The sequence below is a fragment of the Pelobates fuscus genome, chromosome 3 (assembly GCF_036172605.1).
Source record: "Pelobates fuscus isolate aPelFus1 chromosome 3, aPelFus1.pri, whole genome shotgun sequence".
Lineage (NCBI taxonomy): Eukaryota > Metazoa > Chordata > Amphibia > Anura > Pelobatidae > Pelobates > Pelobates fuscus.
The window spans coordinates 365,332,859-365,354,335 of NC_086319.1; the positions used below are offsets into that span (position 1 = coordinate 365,332,859).

The 21,477-nt window shown below is 41.2% G+C and overlaps 1 protein-coding gene across 1 annotated transcript; it reads right to left on the reverse strand.

Annotated features, from left to right (window-relative positions):
* Positions 1-663: 663 nt before the first annotated feature.
* PTPN9 (protein tyrosine phosphatase non-receptor type 9) lies at positions 664-21,090 on the reverse strand. The gene is made up of 13 exons (XM_063449326.1): positions 20,793-21,090; positions 17,745-17,888; positions 17,256-17,345; positions 16,530-16,666; positions 14,764-14,869; positions 13,136-13,246; positions 12,406-12,728; positions 11,846-11,936; positions 8,535-8,604; positions 7,620-7,698; positions 7,316-7,466; positions 3,390-3,597; positions 664-2,187 (listed from the first exon to the last, which is right to left on the reverse strand). Exons 1-13 carry the CDS (start codon positions 20,835-20,837, stop codon positions 2,021-2,023), a joined length of 1,722 nt encoding a protein of 573 aa, XP_063305396.1. The 5' UTR covers positions 20,838-21,090; the 3' UTR covers positions 664-2,020.
* Between the last annotated feature and the right edge of the window lie 387 nt (positions 21,091-21,477).

The window sequence follows — 21,477 nt, forward strand, 5'->3', positions numbered from 1 at the left end:
TTTTTTTTTTTTGTTTAAACCTTCCTTTCTTACTTGTTTGCTTGCAATCTTTTCATCCCTCTTATCTTATTGAAGTTCTCATTGGCTGGCACAGGTTCTGCGATGGCAATTTATGCACATTACCTGCTCTGCATGGGCCGGCGGCTATAAGTAAATCGTGATCTAGGCCCAGAGACAGAGTCAAAAGGAATGTTGTCATATGGAAATACAAAAACAAAAACACATTTCTTCTGCACAGCTCAGCAAATGAAATGTATTGTACTGAACTAGATTAAATACCGTGCATTCCCTACTGTGTAAAGACGTATTAAAGTGCTCTGTAAGATTATATAACGTGTGCATGGATATACGTAGATTAGATGTCATGGATTATAGACTGTTGGAAATAAGTAGGCTATGACTGGATGGATTGGTAGGATGAGTGTGAGATTCTGAGATGTGTGGATGGCGATTTTGCTTTGTTGTGCATAATAATAAAAATAAATGTAGGTAGGAGCATTGTGAGTATGGCTAAATATCCTGAGGGTACTAATGAGAAACCGTAAATATGTTGCCTGAAGGGTGATGTTATAGGACCTTCCACACTGTGCAGAACCAGGGCTGTCTGGAAGGAAAAATCAGGGCAGGAGAGTACCTCACGGTTTTCTTTAAAAAAAAAATAAAAAAAAATAGAATTTTGTTTTTTAAATACGTGATAACATGCCAAATCTGGGCTCATACGGTAAAAACATTTCCAATTCACGGACAATCATCTAGCATGGAGCCTGTCTTATATTGTGATGTTGTCATGGGAATGTTTGATCCACAGCTACCAATCCCACATGCACCTCTGAGCCGCGTTAGCATTATGTGGGTACTATTGTGGCACTCAGCGGTAATTAGAGGTGGTGATAGTTTACAATTCCTACCTATTTACATCCAGGTAGATTGTCTTCTATTTGAGGAGAACAAGAGACTGCAGGAGTGATCGTCTCTTGTTCTCCTCAAATAGAAGACAATCTACCTGGATGTATCCAACATAAAGAAGGACAGGACATGATACATACAGTAGAAAAGAATAAACATCTCGTGTGTGTGTATTTGTACCCATGTCCTGACTATATATGTCTGAGGACGGTTGTCTGCATATATAGGATGACTGTCTGTCTCCCATATGTGAATGGGTTGTGTGCATGTTTATAGGGATGTCTGCACATGGATGGGAAAGGTTAGCGGATACCTGGAATAACCCTTCCAATTTAAATGAAAGGGGATCCATGAACGAAAGCATGTTTATGTGGTAATATACAGTAAGCTTTTCATTCATTTTAAGTCTTTAACCTTCACTTAATTCCCATGGACCTTCGGATGGGCTAGTTTAAAACAAAAATGAAAATAAACAAAAAACATAAAAAACAACCATCTCCTGACTGCATACACCACACTCAGCTTCTGGCTACAACAGTACAGGCATGTTGGAACACGGAACTAGTGAATTGCATGCTCCAATCAGAGCCCCATGTCTGCTGCTCCACACACCTTATTGGGTGCCGGAAGCAGCGGGTACTTGGCCAGGTTTGTGAAATCATACATGATACATGTGTGTATATTAGGGTAAGCACATGTAAGTGTAATTTCTGGTGCAATTATGCATGTGCTCCAGCCCCATGTATTTAAGAATCTTAATGCTCCTTAATGGTAAATGTAATATGTTTTTTTGTAAACTGTATTAATGTCATGGTGTTTGATTTGCCCGATGGGTACATTACAGCTTGTGATGGCTTAGATTGGGTGTAATGTTTGTGTGTGATAGTGTAATGTGTGCGGAGTGTGCGGGATGCAGAGCAATTAGAACACTGTAAAGAGATTTGTCATTTGATGGCTTACTATTCTTGCTGTGCATCATTGTTATAAGGCACTCAGTAGTTGACCTATCAATAACTGGGTGTCATGCTGCCTTCACAGTATCCTAGATAGCTTCACGCTATCGTATGGCCCCAACACTGATCTTGGCAGTGGATGGCAGGATGTGATACCAGTATCAGCTGGCTGTGTGCTCCAGTATGGCAGTGTGGCAGAAGTAGAACTGCTCCGGAGTCTGTATGCTGAACGCTCTTTGCTTGCGCATTCGTCTGACAGTCTGTGGGATGTTCAGGCTGCCGACGTCCTCCAGCTGGGTCAGGCAGATATCCAGGGTACAGAAAGTACCTAAGAGTAAGACACATGTAAGCACAAACTGTATTTTCTTATGACCTACTAAAGATCTATTTCTTATCCTAACAGTTTCTCATGCAAATTTTCCTAAATTCCAAAACTTAAAAGGACCTGTATAGGCACCCAGACCACTTCAGCTCAGTGAAGTGGTCTGGGTGCCAGGTCCATCTAGTTTTAACCCTGCAGCTGTAAACCGCAGTTTCAGAGAAACTGCTATGTTTCACTGAGGGTTAATCCAGCCTCAAGTGGTTGTCTCACTGACAGCCGCTAGAGGGGCTTCTCACTGTGATTTTCACAGTGAGAAGACACCAACGTCCATAGGAAAGCATTGAGAAATGCTTTCCTATGGACTGATTGAATGCGCACGCGGCTCTTGCCGCACATGCGCATTCGGCGGATGACGTTGGAAGAGGGAGGAGAGGCCCCAGCGCAGAGGGAGCCCGGTGCTGGAGAAAGATAAGAATTTAACCCCTTCCTCCCCCTTCAGCCCGGCGGGAGTGGGACCCTGAGGGTGGGGGGACCCAAAGACCCTATAGTTCCAGGAAAACGAGTTTGTTTTTCTGGCATTATAGTGGTCCTTTAATACTGTGCATGGTCTGCATTTCCCAAGGCAATCTTTGAGCCATATTTTGGATATAACTGCACTAGCCTAAAAAAACTTTACTTTAAAAACAGTATTTCACTGCTAGGAATGATTACAGAAATAGGAGTGAGAAGTCTGAAAAAATGATAGCTGTCTGTTCTGCATATTTTGCAATGCATTTTGGGACACTTGTAAAGATGCACAGGATTATTCATCAACATGAACATTTTCATCAGTTCAAATTGAATTTCAAATTTAAAGCCAAAACAGCAAAAGAAAAAAAAGAAAAATACAGAATTGACTTGGAGTTATTTTCTAATTCCGCTTTTGGCTATTTTTATCTAATTTTAAATCTTTTTTGAACTTACTTTGAATTCATGGCAATTCTTCCCTTAGTGAATAACCCTAACAATCTTTCAGACTTGCTGTGTCTGAAGTGAAATTTAAAAGTTAGCTCTAGGATATGCAGGCGATTTACAACCGTAAAAGCATTTACTTAAAAATCGGTGAGGAAAATTTAGCACGTTTTTTTTTGCCTCAACTTTAATTTACTAGTAAAACGCGTTTTCTTTTATTCTAAAACAGCAACCAACCTCTGCTCCTGATCAATTACCTGTCCTTCCAATGCCTGCACTGCAATGAACGACAATGGGAGGTCCTCCCGGTGAACCTTTCCAGCGCATTCCAAGGTCACGCACCAGTCTTCTCTGCTCTTTTTTAACAACATCCCGAAAGTGGAGGAGTGCGGCAGCAGAGTTAGGGACTCCAAAATCAGGCCAGCTCAGGAACTGCAAGTGGCTAATGATTCGCTTCTCCCGACTCTAGAGTATAAACAAACACAATGGTGGGATTCACACAAACACACAGTTTACAAAAATGTTAAAACCACTGTAATGGATGCAGAGAGGTGCTGGGGATACACACACAAACACACACACACACACACACACACAATGAGCCTTACCACACGTCCCTGGAGCCTTACCATTGGCTGCTATCTACAGAGTGCCCATATACTCCTAAGATGGCTGCTTACTCTTTGCCAATTACCTGCATGTCCTTATGGGTAGCAGCTTCACTCAGCACATTGAAAACCCTGTGTGGGGTACACTAAGCCAGTGATCTGGCATAGAGTGGCTTTTACAGCCATCCACGGCATACACCGATCATAAAGCATTATAAATGTAATTGACACCGCTTGATAAAAAGGCAAATCTACCGCTCACCTGGTTATTTTCCCCAGCTGTTACCAGTGATGGCTTTAGGGAAATAAATCTATTTCTACAGAGGATCCTGTGGTCTTGCGGGATCCTCCACAGACCTCAATTCTATATTCTTGTGTACGTGCAGAAGTACAGCCCTCACAGTGGCAGGAAGAATATGGCGGCGCCCGCAAGGCACAGGTACCTCCAGTGGCGATTTCACAGTTGGGGTCTTAGCAAATTATGCAGAAACCCCAGACAGACAGTGACAGGGACGGAGACGCTTTAAAATACCCTCACTTATAGCTCCAGCACCAGTCAGGCACCTGTCACTCACACAGAGGGACTGTAAATATCAGGAGCCTAAATGGTTCAAGCGTATAGGGCCGCATACTAGTAGCAAAAGGGGATGGAGGAGGGAGGGTTCTGGGTACACTGCAAAGCTTATTTAAAGGCTGCGATACCAGCATTCAATTATTTACATAGTGTAGATGCGCACAAACATAATAATGTGAACACCATGTTGGCATTTTGCAGTCTACATTCCCAGAAACATCATCAGGTCCCCACAAACATTTTGGGTATAAGACCAATGACATCAATAATTTTGATCTGGGCTTGATAAAAAAAAACATTTGGATGGCACTCAGCTGACTTAACCCCTTAAGGACACATGACGTGTGTGACATGTCATAATTCCCTTTTAATCCAGAAGTTTGGTCCTTAAGGGGTTAAAGGGACATTATAGTCACCAATACAACTTTAGCTTAATGAAGCAGTTTTGGTGTATAGATCATGCCCCTGCAGTCTTACTGCTTAATTCTCTGCCATTTATTTAAAATCACTTTGTTGTTTTTCTTTTGCCAATCTTGTGATGCCACAACAGAAGGAACACTCTTATGCGTACACTTCAAAATAAACATAGCACTCGAGAAAACAGCCCCTTTTCTGTTATAATAAAAGAATAATTAAAGACAATCTAGGCTAACATGCGTAAGGCTGAAAACAGACGCTATAGCTAGAGACATAAAAATCTAGCTGGAAAGATAGATTGAAATGCAACCTCAGCATAGAATTGTATATAACAATGAGAGCATTTGTCATGCAATGGGTTGTATCAGGCAGTTGCCATCTACACAGTCTCTCCACAGCAGAGGGCCTTGGTGCCAGATGAGCCGATCCCCATAAGCGGTACGGTGGTGAACGTGGAGGGAGAGGAGTCCAGTTGAACAGTTGCAGGGCCTTGCCAGAACTGGGTTCTCTTTTAGTCCCAGGACTTTATGACTTTCTGCATCTTCAATCCATGAACTTGGGTACTCTTAGGAACCGAGTCCTTCCCTCTTCCAGGGTCACCAGAGGATCTAGATGGTGCATGCAGCCTTCGGCGAGTGATCTTACATAATTGTGGTGGATGCGAGGAGGGTATGCCTCAAGAGGCTCTGAGCCCGGGCAGACAGGAAGATTATTGCCATCTTGTGTAGGCAGCAAGGCGTGAGACTTCTGGACTATGCCCTGATTCACACAGTAGGTATTGTGAAGGTAGTACAAGGCAGTCCGGTGGGGACCGGGAAAACACCAGCCAGTACAAACGGTGGGGAAACGGGACTCAACCATAGTTTGTCAGCGACACTTAGGCCACACTGCAAATAAGCTGCAGATGGGTTGTTGCCAGGTCCCTGGTGGCTCGTAGACACTGCCTGATATGCACCAAAGGTTAGAAAGTAGCCAATAAAGTACAAATATAACTACTTAATTTGATTGATGTGAGGAGCTTACTCTCCATGTGGCTGTCCAGCATGGCGGTCAAGCCTCACTGCCTAAATCACTTTGTTTACGCAGCCCTGGGCACACCCTCCTAGCATGTGACTTGCACAGCTTTCCTAAACACTTTGTATAGAGAGACACAAAATGTTTACGTTTCCTTTATTGCAAATTCTGTTTAATTTAGAATTGCTGATCTTCTGCTCTGTTAATAGCTTGCTAGACCTTGCAGGAGCCTCCTGTGGGTGATTAAAGGCCAGTTTCCAGAGCAGTATGTAAAAACATTTAAAGTAAGTTACACCTGAATTCAAGTAATACCATTTTATTTTCATGCAGGCTGTTTCAGTCATAGCCAGGGGAGGTGTGGCTAGGGCTGCATTAACAGAAACAAAAGTGATTTAACTCCTAAATGACAGAGAATCGAGCAGTGAAACTTTAGAGCAGCGTTTCCCAATTGGGGTTCCACAAGAACACAAATCGGGTTCCGCCGTGATTTCCCCAAACAAAATGACAGCCGCAATTTTAATTGCAAATCGGGGGCCCAGTCAGGTGCCGCAGCCCTTTAAGAGCACGGCCCCTGTAGTATCAGCCAGCTGGGAGTAAGTGATAGCACTTCCTCCCAGCTTCACAGAGTTGCTGTCATGTGGTAGAGAGGGAGGAGACAGGAGACGGTCGCCCATAGAGTGAGCAGCATGGATGGCAGAGGAGAGGCTGCCAGATTGTGTGTGTGTATGTATAGTATAGGTACAGAATGGCAAATTTATTGAAGCCTACAGCAACGTTGCGACCTTACAGTCTTTGTCAAGCCTTTGGTTCAATTGCACCCTGGCTCAGATGGATGGGATTGAGTGCAGTTCCTTATGTTTGTTTGGAAAGAGTGTGTGCATGTGTCACTGTGTGTGCCAGTTATTGGTTTGTCAGTCTATGTGTATCTGTGTGTCAAGGTGTGTGTATGTGCCAGTGTGTATCAGTGTGCTTGTATGTGCCAATGTGTATATGTGTGTTTATATGACAGTGTGTGTGTGTGTGTGTGTGTGTGTGTGTGTGTGTGTGTGTGTGTGTGTGTGTGTGTGTGTGTATCTGTGTGTCAAGGTGTCTGTATATGTCACTGTGTGTATCTGAGTGTGTGTGTATTTTTGAGTCAAGATGTGTGTATGTGTCACAGTGTGCATCTGAGTGTGTGTATGTGTATCTGAGTGTCAATTTGTGTGTGTATTTTTCTATATAAAATGCAAAATAGTCACCATAAAACACACAATCCAAATTATAGGAAAAGCATGAGCTCATTTATAGCCGTGTTATTGATTATTTTCCTATTAACACACAGGGCTTGGATTGGGAAGCAGGCTTACTCTGCCATTGTATAGACTAGTTTGGTTAGCAAAGGGTTCATTCTTGTAATATTCTCAACCTACTCCAGTATTGTGGCGTTTGTAGGTACTATAGAAGAAAAATCAAGTCAGAGGCCTCAACGAGAGGAGCCATAGAGTGTGAGTAGAGCAAAAGGGGGCAGAATGCGAGTGTAGGGTGGAGAACAAGGGAGTACAGAGTAAGGAGAAGTAGGGTGAAGTCGTACCTGTCGTACACTTAACTCTAGGGTGCATTTTCTGTAGTGCTGATGATTCTCAATGGCCTTGTTGCTGACTGTAACAGTTCCATATGTTGCAAGGGTCCCAGGAGACAATGGCCAGTACTGGCCACACTTTCGATGGCCACCTTCTTCAACCCTACAGTGAGATAAATGTGGAAACAGAAGGAATTAAAGGAAATTATGAATGGGGTACGAGATAGAGTAAAGAATCCGAGAGGAGAGAGGTGAACGAACATTCCACTCTCATGCTGAATTTCATAACCCAAAAGCCTTTGGTCCCCACCGTTACCTTGTTGTCATAACTATCACCAACACATTCTGTTCCCAAACCATCTGCCAAAAGTCCGGGAATGTGTTCTCCAAAGGTCCTGAGGAAAGAATTGGGCACAGAGCCACACAGTCATAATTACTTCATGTCAGGCTTTTAAATTCTAGAAATATACAGACAAATAATTATAACAAGCTTGGCCCAAACGCTCTAACATCTTACCTGGGTTACATTTATTTTCCCACATTTAGCTCTGTAGGTTAGTATTTGTTTATGTAGGTTGCACTACATGGAACAGAATAAATGTATCATTCTATAGGGCCCAGCATTAAAGCTTAAAGAAACACTATATGGTCAGGTCCATGAAGCTAGCAAATGTAAATGTAAAACACCATCTAGGCCCTCTGGTCCCCATTGCATTCAATAATAACTGACTTTATTTCCACTGGCACTGGCTTCGCACACACTCCATCCCTTGGCTGACATCAGAATTTATGATCTCAGCCAATCCCAATGCTTTCCCATAGGATCTCAGCCAAAGCAGAGCCCTGAATCAATGTGTCTCTTTGAGGAAAGTTCAGTGTCTCCATGCAAAGGGTGGAGACCCTGAATGTCAGTCACACTGTGCAGCACTGCCCCAGGAAGCACCTCTAGCAGCCATCTAAGAAGTGGCCAGTGGAGGTAATGTATGAAAAGACTGGGTTTACTGCAAAAAGCCTTAAGGATTTGATTCTGCTCACCGGAACAAATACAATAAGCTGTAGTTGTTCTAGTTACTATAGTGTCCCTTTAAAAATATTTAAACTACTTTTAATTTCATGTACAAAATTACTGGGTCATTAGGAGACCACTTTGATCAATATGAAAGGTACCCGTCTGACTGACACACATACACACAGTGCAGTTATACCAATGGAGCTCCTTAAATAGATTTACCTTGAGTCCCAATGTACATATTCTTCTGCAAATATCCATCCATGAAGCTAGCATTGATATAGTCGGAGCGCTGAAAAGACACAAGACAGTTGTCAGAGTCTCCAATGTGTATGAAGCTAAACAAACCAAATATGCAACTGTGTCTCTGCAGACAAACAAGAGGCAGGAGGTCAGCAGCTGACGATTTCTCTGTTCCAGACACAAGGCTAACAATCTGTCTGCTTCTTTCAATAAGAGAGATCTGTGGCTTTTTAACAAAGTCTTGTAATCACTACAGAGGACAATCCCAGCTTTTAACCCCTTAAGGACCAAACTTCTGGAATAAAAGGGAATCATGACATGTCAGACATGTCATGTGTCCTTAAGGGGTTAAAATGAAACTCTCATCTATTCAGGGTTCGCACATATTGAAAGGAAGGCATCAAGATTCCTTTTATTCTTAGTTCATTTTTCTAAAGTTCTTTTAAAGCCAGACGGCACTTTTTGCGCCTAGTGGAATTATTCAGCATAGCAAACAAGTGCTGGCAGAGGAGGTAGTACGGGACAGCAAGATAACCAGTTAAAGCAGCACGGTCACAGCAAACGTACCTTTCTCTTATTGTCTCCTCTTCTCTTTCTCTCGCAAAACCTATTCTTTTCTTACTTTCTGCCCACAGAGAAACCACTAGTTTAGATATATAATGAGGGTGCTGGACTATCCAGAGAGGTCAGTTATTCATTTTTTCTTTGGTCAGCAACTTCTAGGAGATCAATACCATCTAAGACTCCCACAAGAATCCTATATGGGGTAACTACATGTAAGGAATTTCTTGTGTTTTCTCCTATTTTATGTACTGTTTTGCAATTTGTTATCTGTATGTCATTTATTTCTGTATTTTGTACTCAGCACTGTGAATCTTTTTTGTCAGATTAAATGTTTACTTAATCAGCTTGTGTCTCTGTTCTCTATGAGCTTCACTCTCCAGAGGAAAGCTCAGGTAAACACGTTACCAAAAAGGTTTAATTATATGTGTTTGATCAGTAAAAGTAGAACTGTGATTCTATAATTCTCCTGTGTGTGGGGTAACCTAAGACGCCCGGGTTTAAAGTCTTGGTGGTGGCAGTAAAGTGTGTACTGGGGGTTAGTGTAGAAGGGTTTGCAGGGGTTAATTGAGTGGTTGCTGGGACTAGCAACAGGTAAGCAGGGGTCTGGTGTCATTAACCCTGTCACTTTCACACTCTCCCCATTGTCTCGGCTGGGCCTATAGTCCACGCTCGTGACACCCCAATCTATCTTTTGGCCTCCACATAGAAAAACTTGCATCTAAACTTTATCCAAAACTAGGTGCCCTGTACAGAAACAAATCCTGCCTAAGCCCTACAGTAAAGGAAAAGATGGTACAGCAAATGCTGATGCCAATCATTGATTATGGGGGATGTAGTATATGCACCTGCACCGCACCTTAATAAACTCAATACATTGTATAACTCGTTCTGCCGATTTGTGCTAATATGTAATTACAGGACCCACCATTGTGACATGCTAAAAGAACTAAACTGGCTGTCGCTGGAATCCAGACGCACCCTTTATCTTTCCAGCCTTGTGTTTAAGACCTTTTCTGGGAAGCTCCCACCCTACCTGAGCAAAATGCTCTCCCCGGCTGTTCCCACCTCCTATAACCTCCGATCCAGTACCAGCACTTTATTTAGTTTACCTCAATACAAAAAGAAAGCAACCCGATCCTCCTTTTCCTGCAGAGCACCGCAATTATGGAAAGACCTCCCGCACACTTTCAAATCTTCCCCAAGTCTAAAGACCTTTAAGAGATCCATCTCTACATATCTCAAAACAGAATGCACGTGTCATGGTTGATTATATATTTCCTACCTGTTCTGTGTTACATTTGTATATATTGTGTATTAATATTGTTTTTGTATTTTATTGTACCTGATTATATAAATGCAATATTTTGTGGACCCAGGACATACTTGAAAATGAGAGAAATTTAAATGTATCCATCCTGGTAAAAATGTGTATAAATAAATAAATAACATTTATAGCTGGACCGGTACATTGTGTGTTACTGTCCAGCCACCTCGTGGTCTGCCCAACCCCCTCCCAAATTCATACCTCTCAATGTTAGGAGTTATAAAGCTCTATTAGATAGGAAGGAGAATATCATCCAGGCACTCAAGGCACAAATTGTAGCAAATTTATTGGAGAATCAAAACATAAGCAGCAAAGTTTCGACCTACAATTAGGTTTTTGTCTATGTATGGGGTATGCCAAACCCGGTTTTGCAAATAGGACTACTCAGTTAAAGGAGTGCAGACTCTCTCCTCTTTGAAAATGACTCTCTATTAGATGCAGATCTGTCTGTCACCGCTTCTCTCTATATAGATCACACAGCCATCTGCCACTCTGTTTCTATAATGTTTCAGTATATGTACCTCTCTCTATTAGATATGTGGCTATCTTCCTTGTCTAGAAGATGCACAGCTATCTGGCACTACTTCTCTTTCTATGTTGGATGCACAGTTGAATTACATGATGAACACTTAAGAAAGGATGTTTTATTATTGTGATATAAAAAATAATCAGAAAACATACTTTTACGTCTTGAAAAAAGGCATAGGATGGTTGAACCAGTTCAAGCACTTTAAGCTTCCAGTATATTCAATTTTAAATAATAATAATGTTTCTGCATGTTAATGGTGTATCTGGTAATCGATTAGCATTTTAACCCGATAACGTTGGCTAAACATTACACTACACTTGCAGCTCACCCAAGGGTGGCGTGTATAACTAATATTCGGCTTTGGTTGGTAGACTGACTGACTCATTTATACACACCAGGGTTAGTCAACTAAAAATTATTTTTAAGACAAACAAACAGCTTTTACATCTACTTTTACACAACGCACAGATTGTGCTCTGACATTTCTCTACAATACACACGGGTTATTCATTATAATGTGAACTGTATAGAATACAAATTGAATTTCAATTTTTATTCCAAAATAAAAACACAGATGACTAATAATTTTTCAAATCTGCCTTTTTGGCTTAAAATGTTAAATTTACTTTAAATTCCAAAGATAGGTTAGATACACAGACAGATATCAAAGTTATACACATACGAACACATACACACACTTTCATATATCTTAGTCGGTTTCTTTTTTTAATATGTACAGGTATCTCTTACCTTTCCCAATGTAATATGCATATTTCTCTATACCATTAAAATGTTATGATATGATTTCGGTCATTACTATACCTACAGACCCTACTGAACTAGAAATAGAAGAGAAATGGTTTTATATTATACCTCATGCCAGTTCACACGTTTAAGTTTAACACGAGTTTGGTCCAGGCATGGAACATCGCCATAACGATTCCTATCACGATTAACGGCAGCTCTAGTATAAAGAAGAGAAATGCAAAAATAAATTACAAAAAAATTATATCTATACAGCTATCACACACACATAATATTATCCAGTCTTTGAAACTGCCATGGAGGACTCTGACCTTTATAAAATATAGTTGGCAGTTCTGTTTCAATCACCACGGAAAAAAAGATATTGGAGCGTTTACAGGGGTAAGGTGGGGAAAGTGAGAGCAGGTAATTATAACACCCAATTACTTCAGTGCAATGGAAACTCAGAATCCACTCCATAATGTGGAGAACACATGTATATGTTCATTGTCTGGTACACAGAATCATGGGATTCCAAAGTTTTGCATCACATGCCAGGTAGTGCCTCTGATACTATGTTAATCTAAATATATATATATATATATAAATAAAAAAAGGATCAATGTCTTCCTACCTAACAAACACACACACACACATAAAAAAAACCTTCCTGTTTCCAATACACTCACAGTGATGTACTGAAAGTCCCCTCGGGCTGCTCTTTCCTAAGATCGTCATATTCTTCATAAATTCCACGTCTTCCCACAGAGATAATGTGTTCTTTAAGTTGAGCCAGGGTTATCCTACCAGGACCTGGCCTATGTACACTTCCTTCTGTCTTGCTTCCAAGCACCAGCACAAGCTCATCAAGGGGGTCCGGCCTTCCAGCACGGCCTGGGAGAAGGAGACAATTCCAAGTGCCGGGATCCCATGGAAGAACACCTCCTAGAGATTCAGGGAGGCACTGAGGAGGTAAGTGTTGAAGAAGTTCATTGACACTCACCATGTGTACCTGCAAGAAATGAAAAGACAATTCATTTCGGATGATTATTAATAGTTCATACAAGATTATTAAAGGTTCATAAAGTCCACTAAAACTTATTGTAATGGTTATCTTGCCAGGAGTCTGACAAAACTTCTACTATATCCTGCACATCCTACCAGAAAGGGCAAATTGAGATAAAGGGTGTGTGTTATGAGATAGAGGAACATCTTCATAAAGAAACTGAGATATGGCCTACACATTCTACCTGGAGACAAAAATCTGTGAAAATACACATTTTTTTTAGGGATTTAATTCACTGGACTCATTTGTCACATAAGTTAAATTACACATGTAAGTAAACAGACCAGAGAAATTTTTAAGAGGCATTGTATTGTGCATTGTGTATTTGCTATATAGTAATAAAATAAACTCACCCTCTCTCGTAGCTTCTCCTTCAACAACATGCTGATAATGGAATAAGGAACTCGGAACCACACTGGCGGTGAGACAATCAGGACCTTCTTCAGACGTGCCGGGAATGCACCCTACAAGCACAACAAGGTTACTAGCTAGACAAGCTATATGAGATTCACAAATCTCAGCAGTCTACGAGTGGGCAGGTATATTGGAGGAGGCAACAGTGCTCCACTTGGACATTACTTGGGATTCCATACATAGTACATCAATGGTTATTTTCTAATAAGTGAATTGATGTTAAATCAAAGTAAATGGAAAAAATTTGGCCAGAAGAGCAAAATTAAAAAAAATAAAAATATATATATATTCTTTGTTTCAATTTTGTTATGGTTATACTCACCAGAAATACATTAAACTGTAGTTGTTCTGGTGACTATAGTGTCCCTTTCACAAATAATAATACGGTCAGGTTTAAATAAGGAAACAAGGAATAGTAAGGACGTGACAAGGGAATTTCCTACTCCGCTATATTTGACTAAAATTGGAAATTCCCTGGTCAGCATCCGGATTAGTGAATAAGACTGACTTTCTGTATGTTAGAATAACGGGGAATCTAGAAGGTGGATGAGTGCGTTAAAACCATAAATTTACATAGCACATTTGAACCAGTAGTCCTGTTCATTCTGCCACTAGGAAGCCTCAGACTTATTGCACTACTTCACTCTTCACGAACAGGTAAAACCCATTCCAGCTTCGTAACGGTTTTATTACAAACGAAATGTCAGGATTGACAAAAAAAATGCTAAATGTTCAATATATGAGAAGATTTTCCTCCCTTATCTCTTGATAGGGTAGGCAATGCTGGACCGGTCACCTTTTCTAACCCAGCAACTTTGTCTTAAAATTAACAATTCCATTGATTCTGCATAATTCACAGCTTAGTGAATAAACTCCATTGTGTCTTTATTGTTCAAATAGTATAATTGGTTTGAAGATAAAGAGGCTTTAGCTTTCTTCCTTCTTATGGCTGCTGTACTCTATTCCCGCACCTGTCCTGAGCTCACCTGTCCTCTTACTCCCCCTTCTGGAACAACAAGGATACACCAGCTTACACCAAAGATATGGAATAAATTCAGGGGTAAGAATTATACCTCTTATAAAGCCAAGTATTATAATTATTGAAAAATCTGCTGTAGTTGGTTGATGTCTCTCGCTTATATATTTAGTTAGTATGACACTGTAGCAATCTAGTGGTTTGTGTCTGAAATCTATCTGGATTATAGTTATTTCTTTTAAAAAAGCCATGATCTCTAGATGTCATTTTCTATAGGACGTGCGATCAATGATCAATAAAGTGCTATAGTACATACTTATTTTTATTCTACAATTGATTTCCTTCCCTATATAGCCTATCCCATTGTACAGCACCACAGAATTTGCTGGTGCTATATAAATAATAAATAATAATAATTATTATTATAATCTGTTTCCTAACATTTTATGCTCCCTTTCAGATCATTAGAAAATTTCAAGCCCAAGATGCTTTCTTCTGATACTGTTGTGCAGTAAAATACCATTAAACCTATACATTATCTTCATCTAATTCCAATCAATGGGCAGCTCGAGGGATGGAAAACTCACTCACTCTCAGAAGGCTCAGGATTTTTTTGCTCAGGTCCAGTTCAAAATTGCTGTACTGGCTGCCTCCCATGTCATAGACGAACACCAGGCCATTTCGCTGTGTGTCAACACTAAAATAAAACAGAACATTGTTATTTTATTATGGATAAAAAATAATTTGCCTATTACTGCAAAACAAATAGCTGTCCAAGCTGCATTTACCTACAACTTATATCACTTATATAACCCACTTCTAATCCTTTAAGGGGAAATTACACTTTATCCAATCACTAGAGTCACCATGTAGGGGGGGGGGGGGGTGGAGAGTGGAGGGGTTCAGCCAGTACTCTAGTACCAGTATGTATGGGAATGTGTGTCATAAGAGGGGCCCACCATTTGATCTGTAATGGTGCCCCCGATTGTTTTTATGGCAGCCCTGGCCACCACCAAAATCTGGTCCTTAACGTCCCTGTGCTGGTGTAGAATTTCCTACTTTTAAATGAGCGGGACATTCCATTTTCATGAAGGATCTCTAAAGGGTAGAATGTTGTAAATTAATTTTTCCATTGTTGGTTCTGATGTCAACTGTGAAACTACTTGCAGCAATTATCCAGGCACAAAGTGTCAATACTAACATGACATATAATATATTAACATGTGACTCTGGTACTTTACGGCAGTGACACCTGTTAAACAGCTTACAGAGTGAAGTATGCCCAGCAATCAATGGCAGCATTTATACACGGTCTAACATGACAGCTGTAGCGAATACCATTTATTGCAACTACTGCTGAAATCCTTGGTGGAGGTTTAGCTTTATACATTCATGGAAAAATGAGTTACAATTGTATACTGTAAGTCTTGAATAGATATAGATGATATCTATGTTCTCTCTATGCTGACAGAGAGGTGCAAAGACAGAGCTTATAACAATGACTGACTTGGAGCCAAGATGGAATCGCTCGGTTCCAGGATAGCGTAGTGTGGGTTCCTACTTTCAATTTTATTTAACTAGTTAAAGAGGCTAGCGACTGACTAAAACACATGTGGTGATGCCAGATTAACAACCTGCAGTTATATCCTCCATAGAAGCAGCAATGTCAACCAGAAATGACACAGTAAGCACAGACTAGATTTTACAGATGGGGTTTTCTATAATGCACGTGATGTTAACACAGCAAAGGTCACTTCCTGTTGAGAATAACTCACAACCACAGACATTTCGAAGCAAAATATATGGTTCAACTTTCATCAGTGAAATTAGAATCTGAATGGGGCACGGGAGGGAGGGGGAGGTCAATTCAAGTCAATTGTGACTCACTTAATTCCTGTCTATATGACTAGCACCAACACTCAACGAGCTCCATATACTGCAAGTCCTCAAGTCTTTTTTTTTTTAGTTAATAATCTATTTTTATTGGGTTTTTAGAACTGACCACATGTTTGACAATAAAGCATGTGACAATACAAATAATGTAACAAGTATCAAAATCCAACGCGGATATAGCAATATTCAATAAAAAGAAAAGAACATGGATGAATCCAAACAAAGAACCGGTACTGAACAACCAGGAACATCAAGCTGCCTTTAGCCTCAGGTTTATTTTATTTTTAATTAATTGTCAGAGCCATTTTGCTATAACATATGTGTACAACAGTTCAGGAGGTGTTTGCAGAGAGATGGGGTTGTTGTTATGGTATTTTTTTAATGTAGAACATTCTCAGAACTGTAGGCTATTCTGTAAGGGGAACACATTACATGTTTTGTCATACTGGTTATAGGATGCTCACCTCTCTATGGCACGGTCCAGTAAGTAGAAGAGAGCTTGAAGCACCGTATGCTGGACCTCTCTGCTATTCTTACTTGCTGGATAGTGGAGTTTGGCAGTGAAGATGGCGATAGAAGCTCCAGAGGGAGCCCTGACACTCTAGAAAATGGAAACATGGAATCAGAACCAGCTGGAATGTCTACAGTGATCTTGTTCAAACATGCAAATTATCTGTGGTTTCTAGGAAAAAAAATACTCCCCAATTACTAAAAAGAGAATTGTGGGAGCAGGCAACAGATATAAACTATGTAATACTATGTATACACTATAGACAGAATTTTGCTAAATTTTTGACCGACTTACCACAACTCGCTGTACAGGGACCATGAATTGTGGAGACAAGAAATTTGCATATTTTCCAAACTGTATCCCCCCCCCCCCATTCACTTCTTTTGTCTAAAATATATAAGACCACACAGAGAACCCTGTAAAACGCATTAAACGGCATATTTGTGGGAATGTCACCTATTAGATCAGTAGATTCCTAAAATATTACGACATACGATTAAAATACTCCTATTACTTTAAGAAGATTTCCATAATATATGTGATAAACACAGCTAATTTCCATTCAGAAGATCGACCTAAATTCAAGAGAGTGAATTTAATTAAATTTATTCCAAGGGTTGGAAAGGGCCGATGGTAACCCCCCTGTGGGCCAGTAACTACGAGATCCTCGGCTTCTTACCAGCACTGTAAATTTGCCACTCAGCAGCTCGGACAGCAATGGCTCCTGCAGTGGATTCAGACGTACAATCCCCTCTCTCTGCCGAGTTTCCTGTTGGTAGGAAGGTGTGTTTTATCAACAGACACTGTATACACAGAAAACACTGCATAAATATACAGGGATTGTATTACAGCTGCACGGTTTATACATAACACAAGTTTCATAAATTAAATGGGAAATGAAAATAGATCACACGACTTATAGTCACACATAGCCCTGCGCAAACTGTGCACTGAACAATTGGTGCTAAAATAAATGAATAAAGATGAAAATTATATAGGTGACAGATCCATTAGAGGAGAGGTAGGCAACCTTCGGCACTCCAGATTTTGTGGACTACAACTCCCCTGATGCTTTGCTCAGTATTATGGCTCTAACAGCATTATGGGAGATGTAGTCCAACATCTGGAATGCTGAAGGTTTCTGAGCTAGAGTATATGTGGTGCTCACTCTGTATGAATGGAAGAGCTCAATTGCTCGGACGACATCAAACTTTCGCGCCATCAGGAATTTAACTGCAACATCCCAGGAGAGAGGGGACACAGAGTGACAGGATGTCCAGGAATTCATCTCCTGCAGGAACCGCTGAGTGGCCTAAGAAACAAGGGGTTGGGTAGAGAGAAAACAATTTATCAACAAAAACATAAATATAACAGAAAAAAAAAGAGAGTGACCTAGTAAAGGAAAAATGATGCCGGGTGAAACAAAGTATAAAGTTAAGATACAGGGAAAAAAACTGCAGTGTATAAAAAGAAGCAAAGAAATAAAAATAAAGATTAAAAAAAAAAAAAGGATTTAAAATTGGCATTTATATTTTGTGTTCTAAGTTAGAACATGCTAATAAATGGGATACAGAGCTTACTCCTAAATTGAAAGGACAGACCTAGCACCATAACCTCTACAGTCTGCTATAGTATTTATCATGACATGAGTGCCCTGGGACTGTGCCACAGTAAAATTCCAAACCATGTTATTTTTTATTTAAATTCTTTATTTTTGCAGTGCATATAAGTGGTACAAGCAGGCCTGAGGTGCCCCAAAAGCAGTCCTCAAGCATTATCGTCGCTTAATATGAGGGACATACGAGTAACATGCACAATTTTATAGTATAGGTAGGCTTAGGTAGTGGTAACAGTAGAGTATCGACTTTAAGAATAGGTTTATGCTGTGAGCTGGCTTGATCGCTACAGAAATTAGTCTATTGTCTACACAAGTATTGCAGGTATACAACGCTAGCTATGCAAACAGGCTTGTGCAGTTAGACCATAGAATAACATGCATGCTAGGGCTAATAATATTGTTTTAGAAAAGTTGTCACCCTGGTATATTGGGGTTGCCTGCGCTGCACTAGTAGGGATGGGCCGTCAGCATGGTGGTCCTGAGACCTCACAAACAGGGGGAGTCCCATAGCTATCCGATACCTGCTCTGCCGTTTCTGTGTAGCAGGGAGCGAGTGTCCATCAGAGCAGGCATCAGAGTATAGTCCTTCCGTGTTTTGCACTGTGCATCTCGCTGGGTTCCCTTGGGCTGCAGCCGTGTTTTTTTGAGCTTGCCACTGATGTGCCTCTGGAGGCTTGTGTCAGCCCTGTAAGGGATCTTGGTGTTGTCCGCATGAATTTGCAGCCTCCTGGGTCGTCTTGGTACAGGCTGAGTGTGGGGTGAGTATGAGGTCGGTCTTCCCGCAGGAGGGTCTCGGTTGGCGGCTGGCACGGTTATCTGAGGTGGGAATGGTCGTAGCATGGCGCTCTTCCCCCACAGTGCTGCCGCTGTTGTCTGTTTGCTTGGGTCGCCTGTGCAGCGCGACTTTGACTTGGTTGGCCGCTGGAGCAGGTGAGTGTTATTCCGCCTCACTGTATTGCAGGGTCGGAAGACCGGAGCCGCGTTGGTTTCTGTGAGCACGGAGAGGGAGCAGGTCTTCTCCTTGTCCCCTGCGCACATGGCGTCCGCCATCTTGAGTGCAGCGCTCGGGCCCTTTAGCCTCGATTGTGATCTCTCGGTCCGGGCCACAGGGTGAGGACCGGGATCACCCCCCCGGTCCACAGGGGGGGGGAACAGGGCCGGGTCCGCCTGGTTTTGCGCCTCTGGTTGGGGTCTGTGATGCAGGATAGTGGGGCAGCGGCCGTCCGCCCCACTCACTGCTGGAGAAGGCCTCAGTCGGGGCAACGAAAGTCTCTCCTCCAGGGGACTGAAGCTCGGTGAGCCAGCCTCTCCCTGGATCCAGCAGTCCCCTTGCTCCGGGCACCATCGCAGTTGGTCTGTTTTTGGGTGGAAAACTGAGTTTGAAAAGTTTAATCATGGGTTTGTTGCAGGAGCCACTCTTGTTTGCGACCGTACAGCTCGGCGGTCCGCCCCCGCCCCCCTCCAAGCCATTTTATCACAGATTGACAACCTACCTGGATCTCGCTGGGTTCCTGCACGGCATCTGCCTCATCCTGTCTTCTCCAGTAGGACAAGCCAGATAAGGTTTTAGAGCAGGCTTCCCCAAACTCCGGTCCTCCAGATGTTGCTGAACTACAACTCCCATGATTCTATGAATGAAAAAGATAGGTTGAAAATCATGGGAGTTGTAGTTCAGCAACATCTGGAGGGCCGGAGTTTGGGGAAGCCTGTTTTAGAGTAAAGCAAATAGGCAGGGCCTGGATCATTGGTTGGTACTCTCAGCCAATGATAGCGGTCCTGCTTTACTTTAAAGAGACATTCTGCTTTGCCTGCTGGAGAAAAGTGTATTTCACTGATGTGGTGCAGGCACCCAGGTAAGTTGCCATAACATTTTTAGCATGGTTTGACATCTTACTGTGGGAAGGCAACAGGACACCCCTGGCACCATAACCACAAGAGCAGGCCAGCCAGACAGAGAGAACAGTAAAAGAACAAAAAAAGTGTGGAGGAAGAATTAAGGAGGACAGATAAGTTATTTTGGATTACGAGAAAGCTTCAAGAAATAGGAGTGAAAAATGAGAAGAAGAAAAGGGTATGGAAAAAGGAAGAAAAATAGAAAAGAGCACAATTATGGACCGTGTACCGAAGTCAAAATTAGCAGTACGACAATAACAGGAGTACAAGTTTAACAAAAATTAAGGATCAAGGGTAACTAAAGGGGTCAGTGAATATAAAAATAAAGAGAAGGATTAAAAAAAAAAAGGAATGAGAAAATAAACAAGGAACAAGTACACACATCTACACATATGTATTGCTACTCTTATTGCAAAAAAAATCCAAATTATCTAAATTTTAACCAACTGCTCAGTTATATATATACACACCAGTGTAAAAATATAGAACATTTATGAAAAATAATGCATATTACAGGATTACGGATACTTTTTAAGAAAAGATGCAGAATGTTTTGGTTTTTTTCTATCCCTATATTCATCAGACATAAAATATATCTGGTCATTTAAATGCAGACATAATCCATTTGTTTCAAAACTATCTATCCATCTAAAATCCAGATATACCATCATGTGCACAAATGCATCGTTTCCCAAGATACGTTACCTGCTCCTCCTCCTGTGTGAGTAACTCTGCCATGCTTGCTTGCATTCCCAATCCCAGGTCTCAGGCTGTACTCCAGGCTGGGGATCCTCCAAGGCCTACAGTCTGGCTGGGCCTTTCTGGTAGTTGTGCATTCTAATCCAAATCACACAGTCTGACATTAAACAAACAAAAAAAAGTGTTTTAGACGGTGACTGCAAAAAGCCAAAAGAGGAGGGGGGAATTGGTCACAGATTTAATTTTAACGAGAACGTTTTATTAGATGGGGTGGAGGACAAGGAAGCAGTCATAAAAACACACAGAGATAGTCAGAGAAAGTCACAGACCCCCTCTAGTGGCATCCATTTATTCCTACAAGTTCAAATTTAAAGAGAAAGTATACCAGATAAACAAATGAGGCATTGGCAAGAGTATTCAGCAAAGTGTGAATTGTGAGACGTGCAAAGTGGTTTCAAAGTGCGTTTCAGTCCAAAATAGCCAAAATGGAAGAATTCCTGAAGTTAGTTGCTTGTTCAGCTCAGCCATATTGCCCTAAAATGTGAAATTCACTTGGATTTTCTGATAATTCACTCTTGTGATTAACCTGGTGGGAGAGTTGCTTATTATATTTATAGAAAGATAAAATGACTGCAGATTAGCAGAAATAAATAATGTACAATAAAAAGAGATGCATAAAAAATGGCCAGTG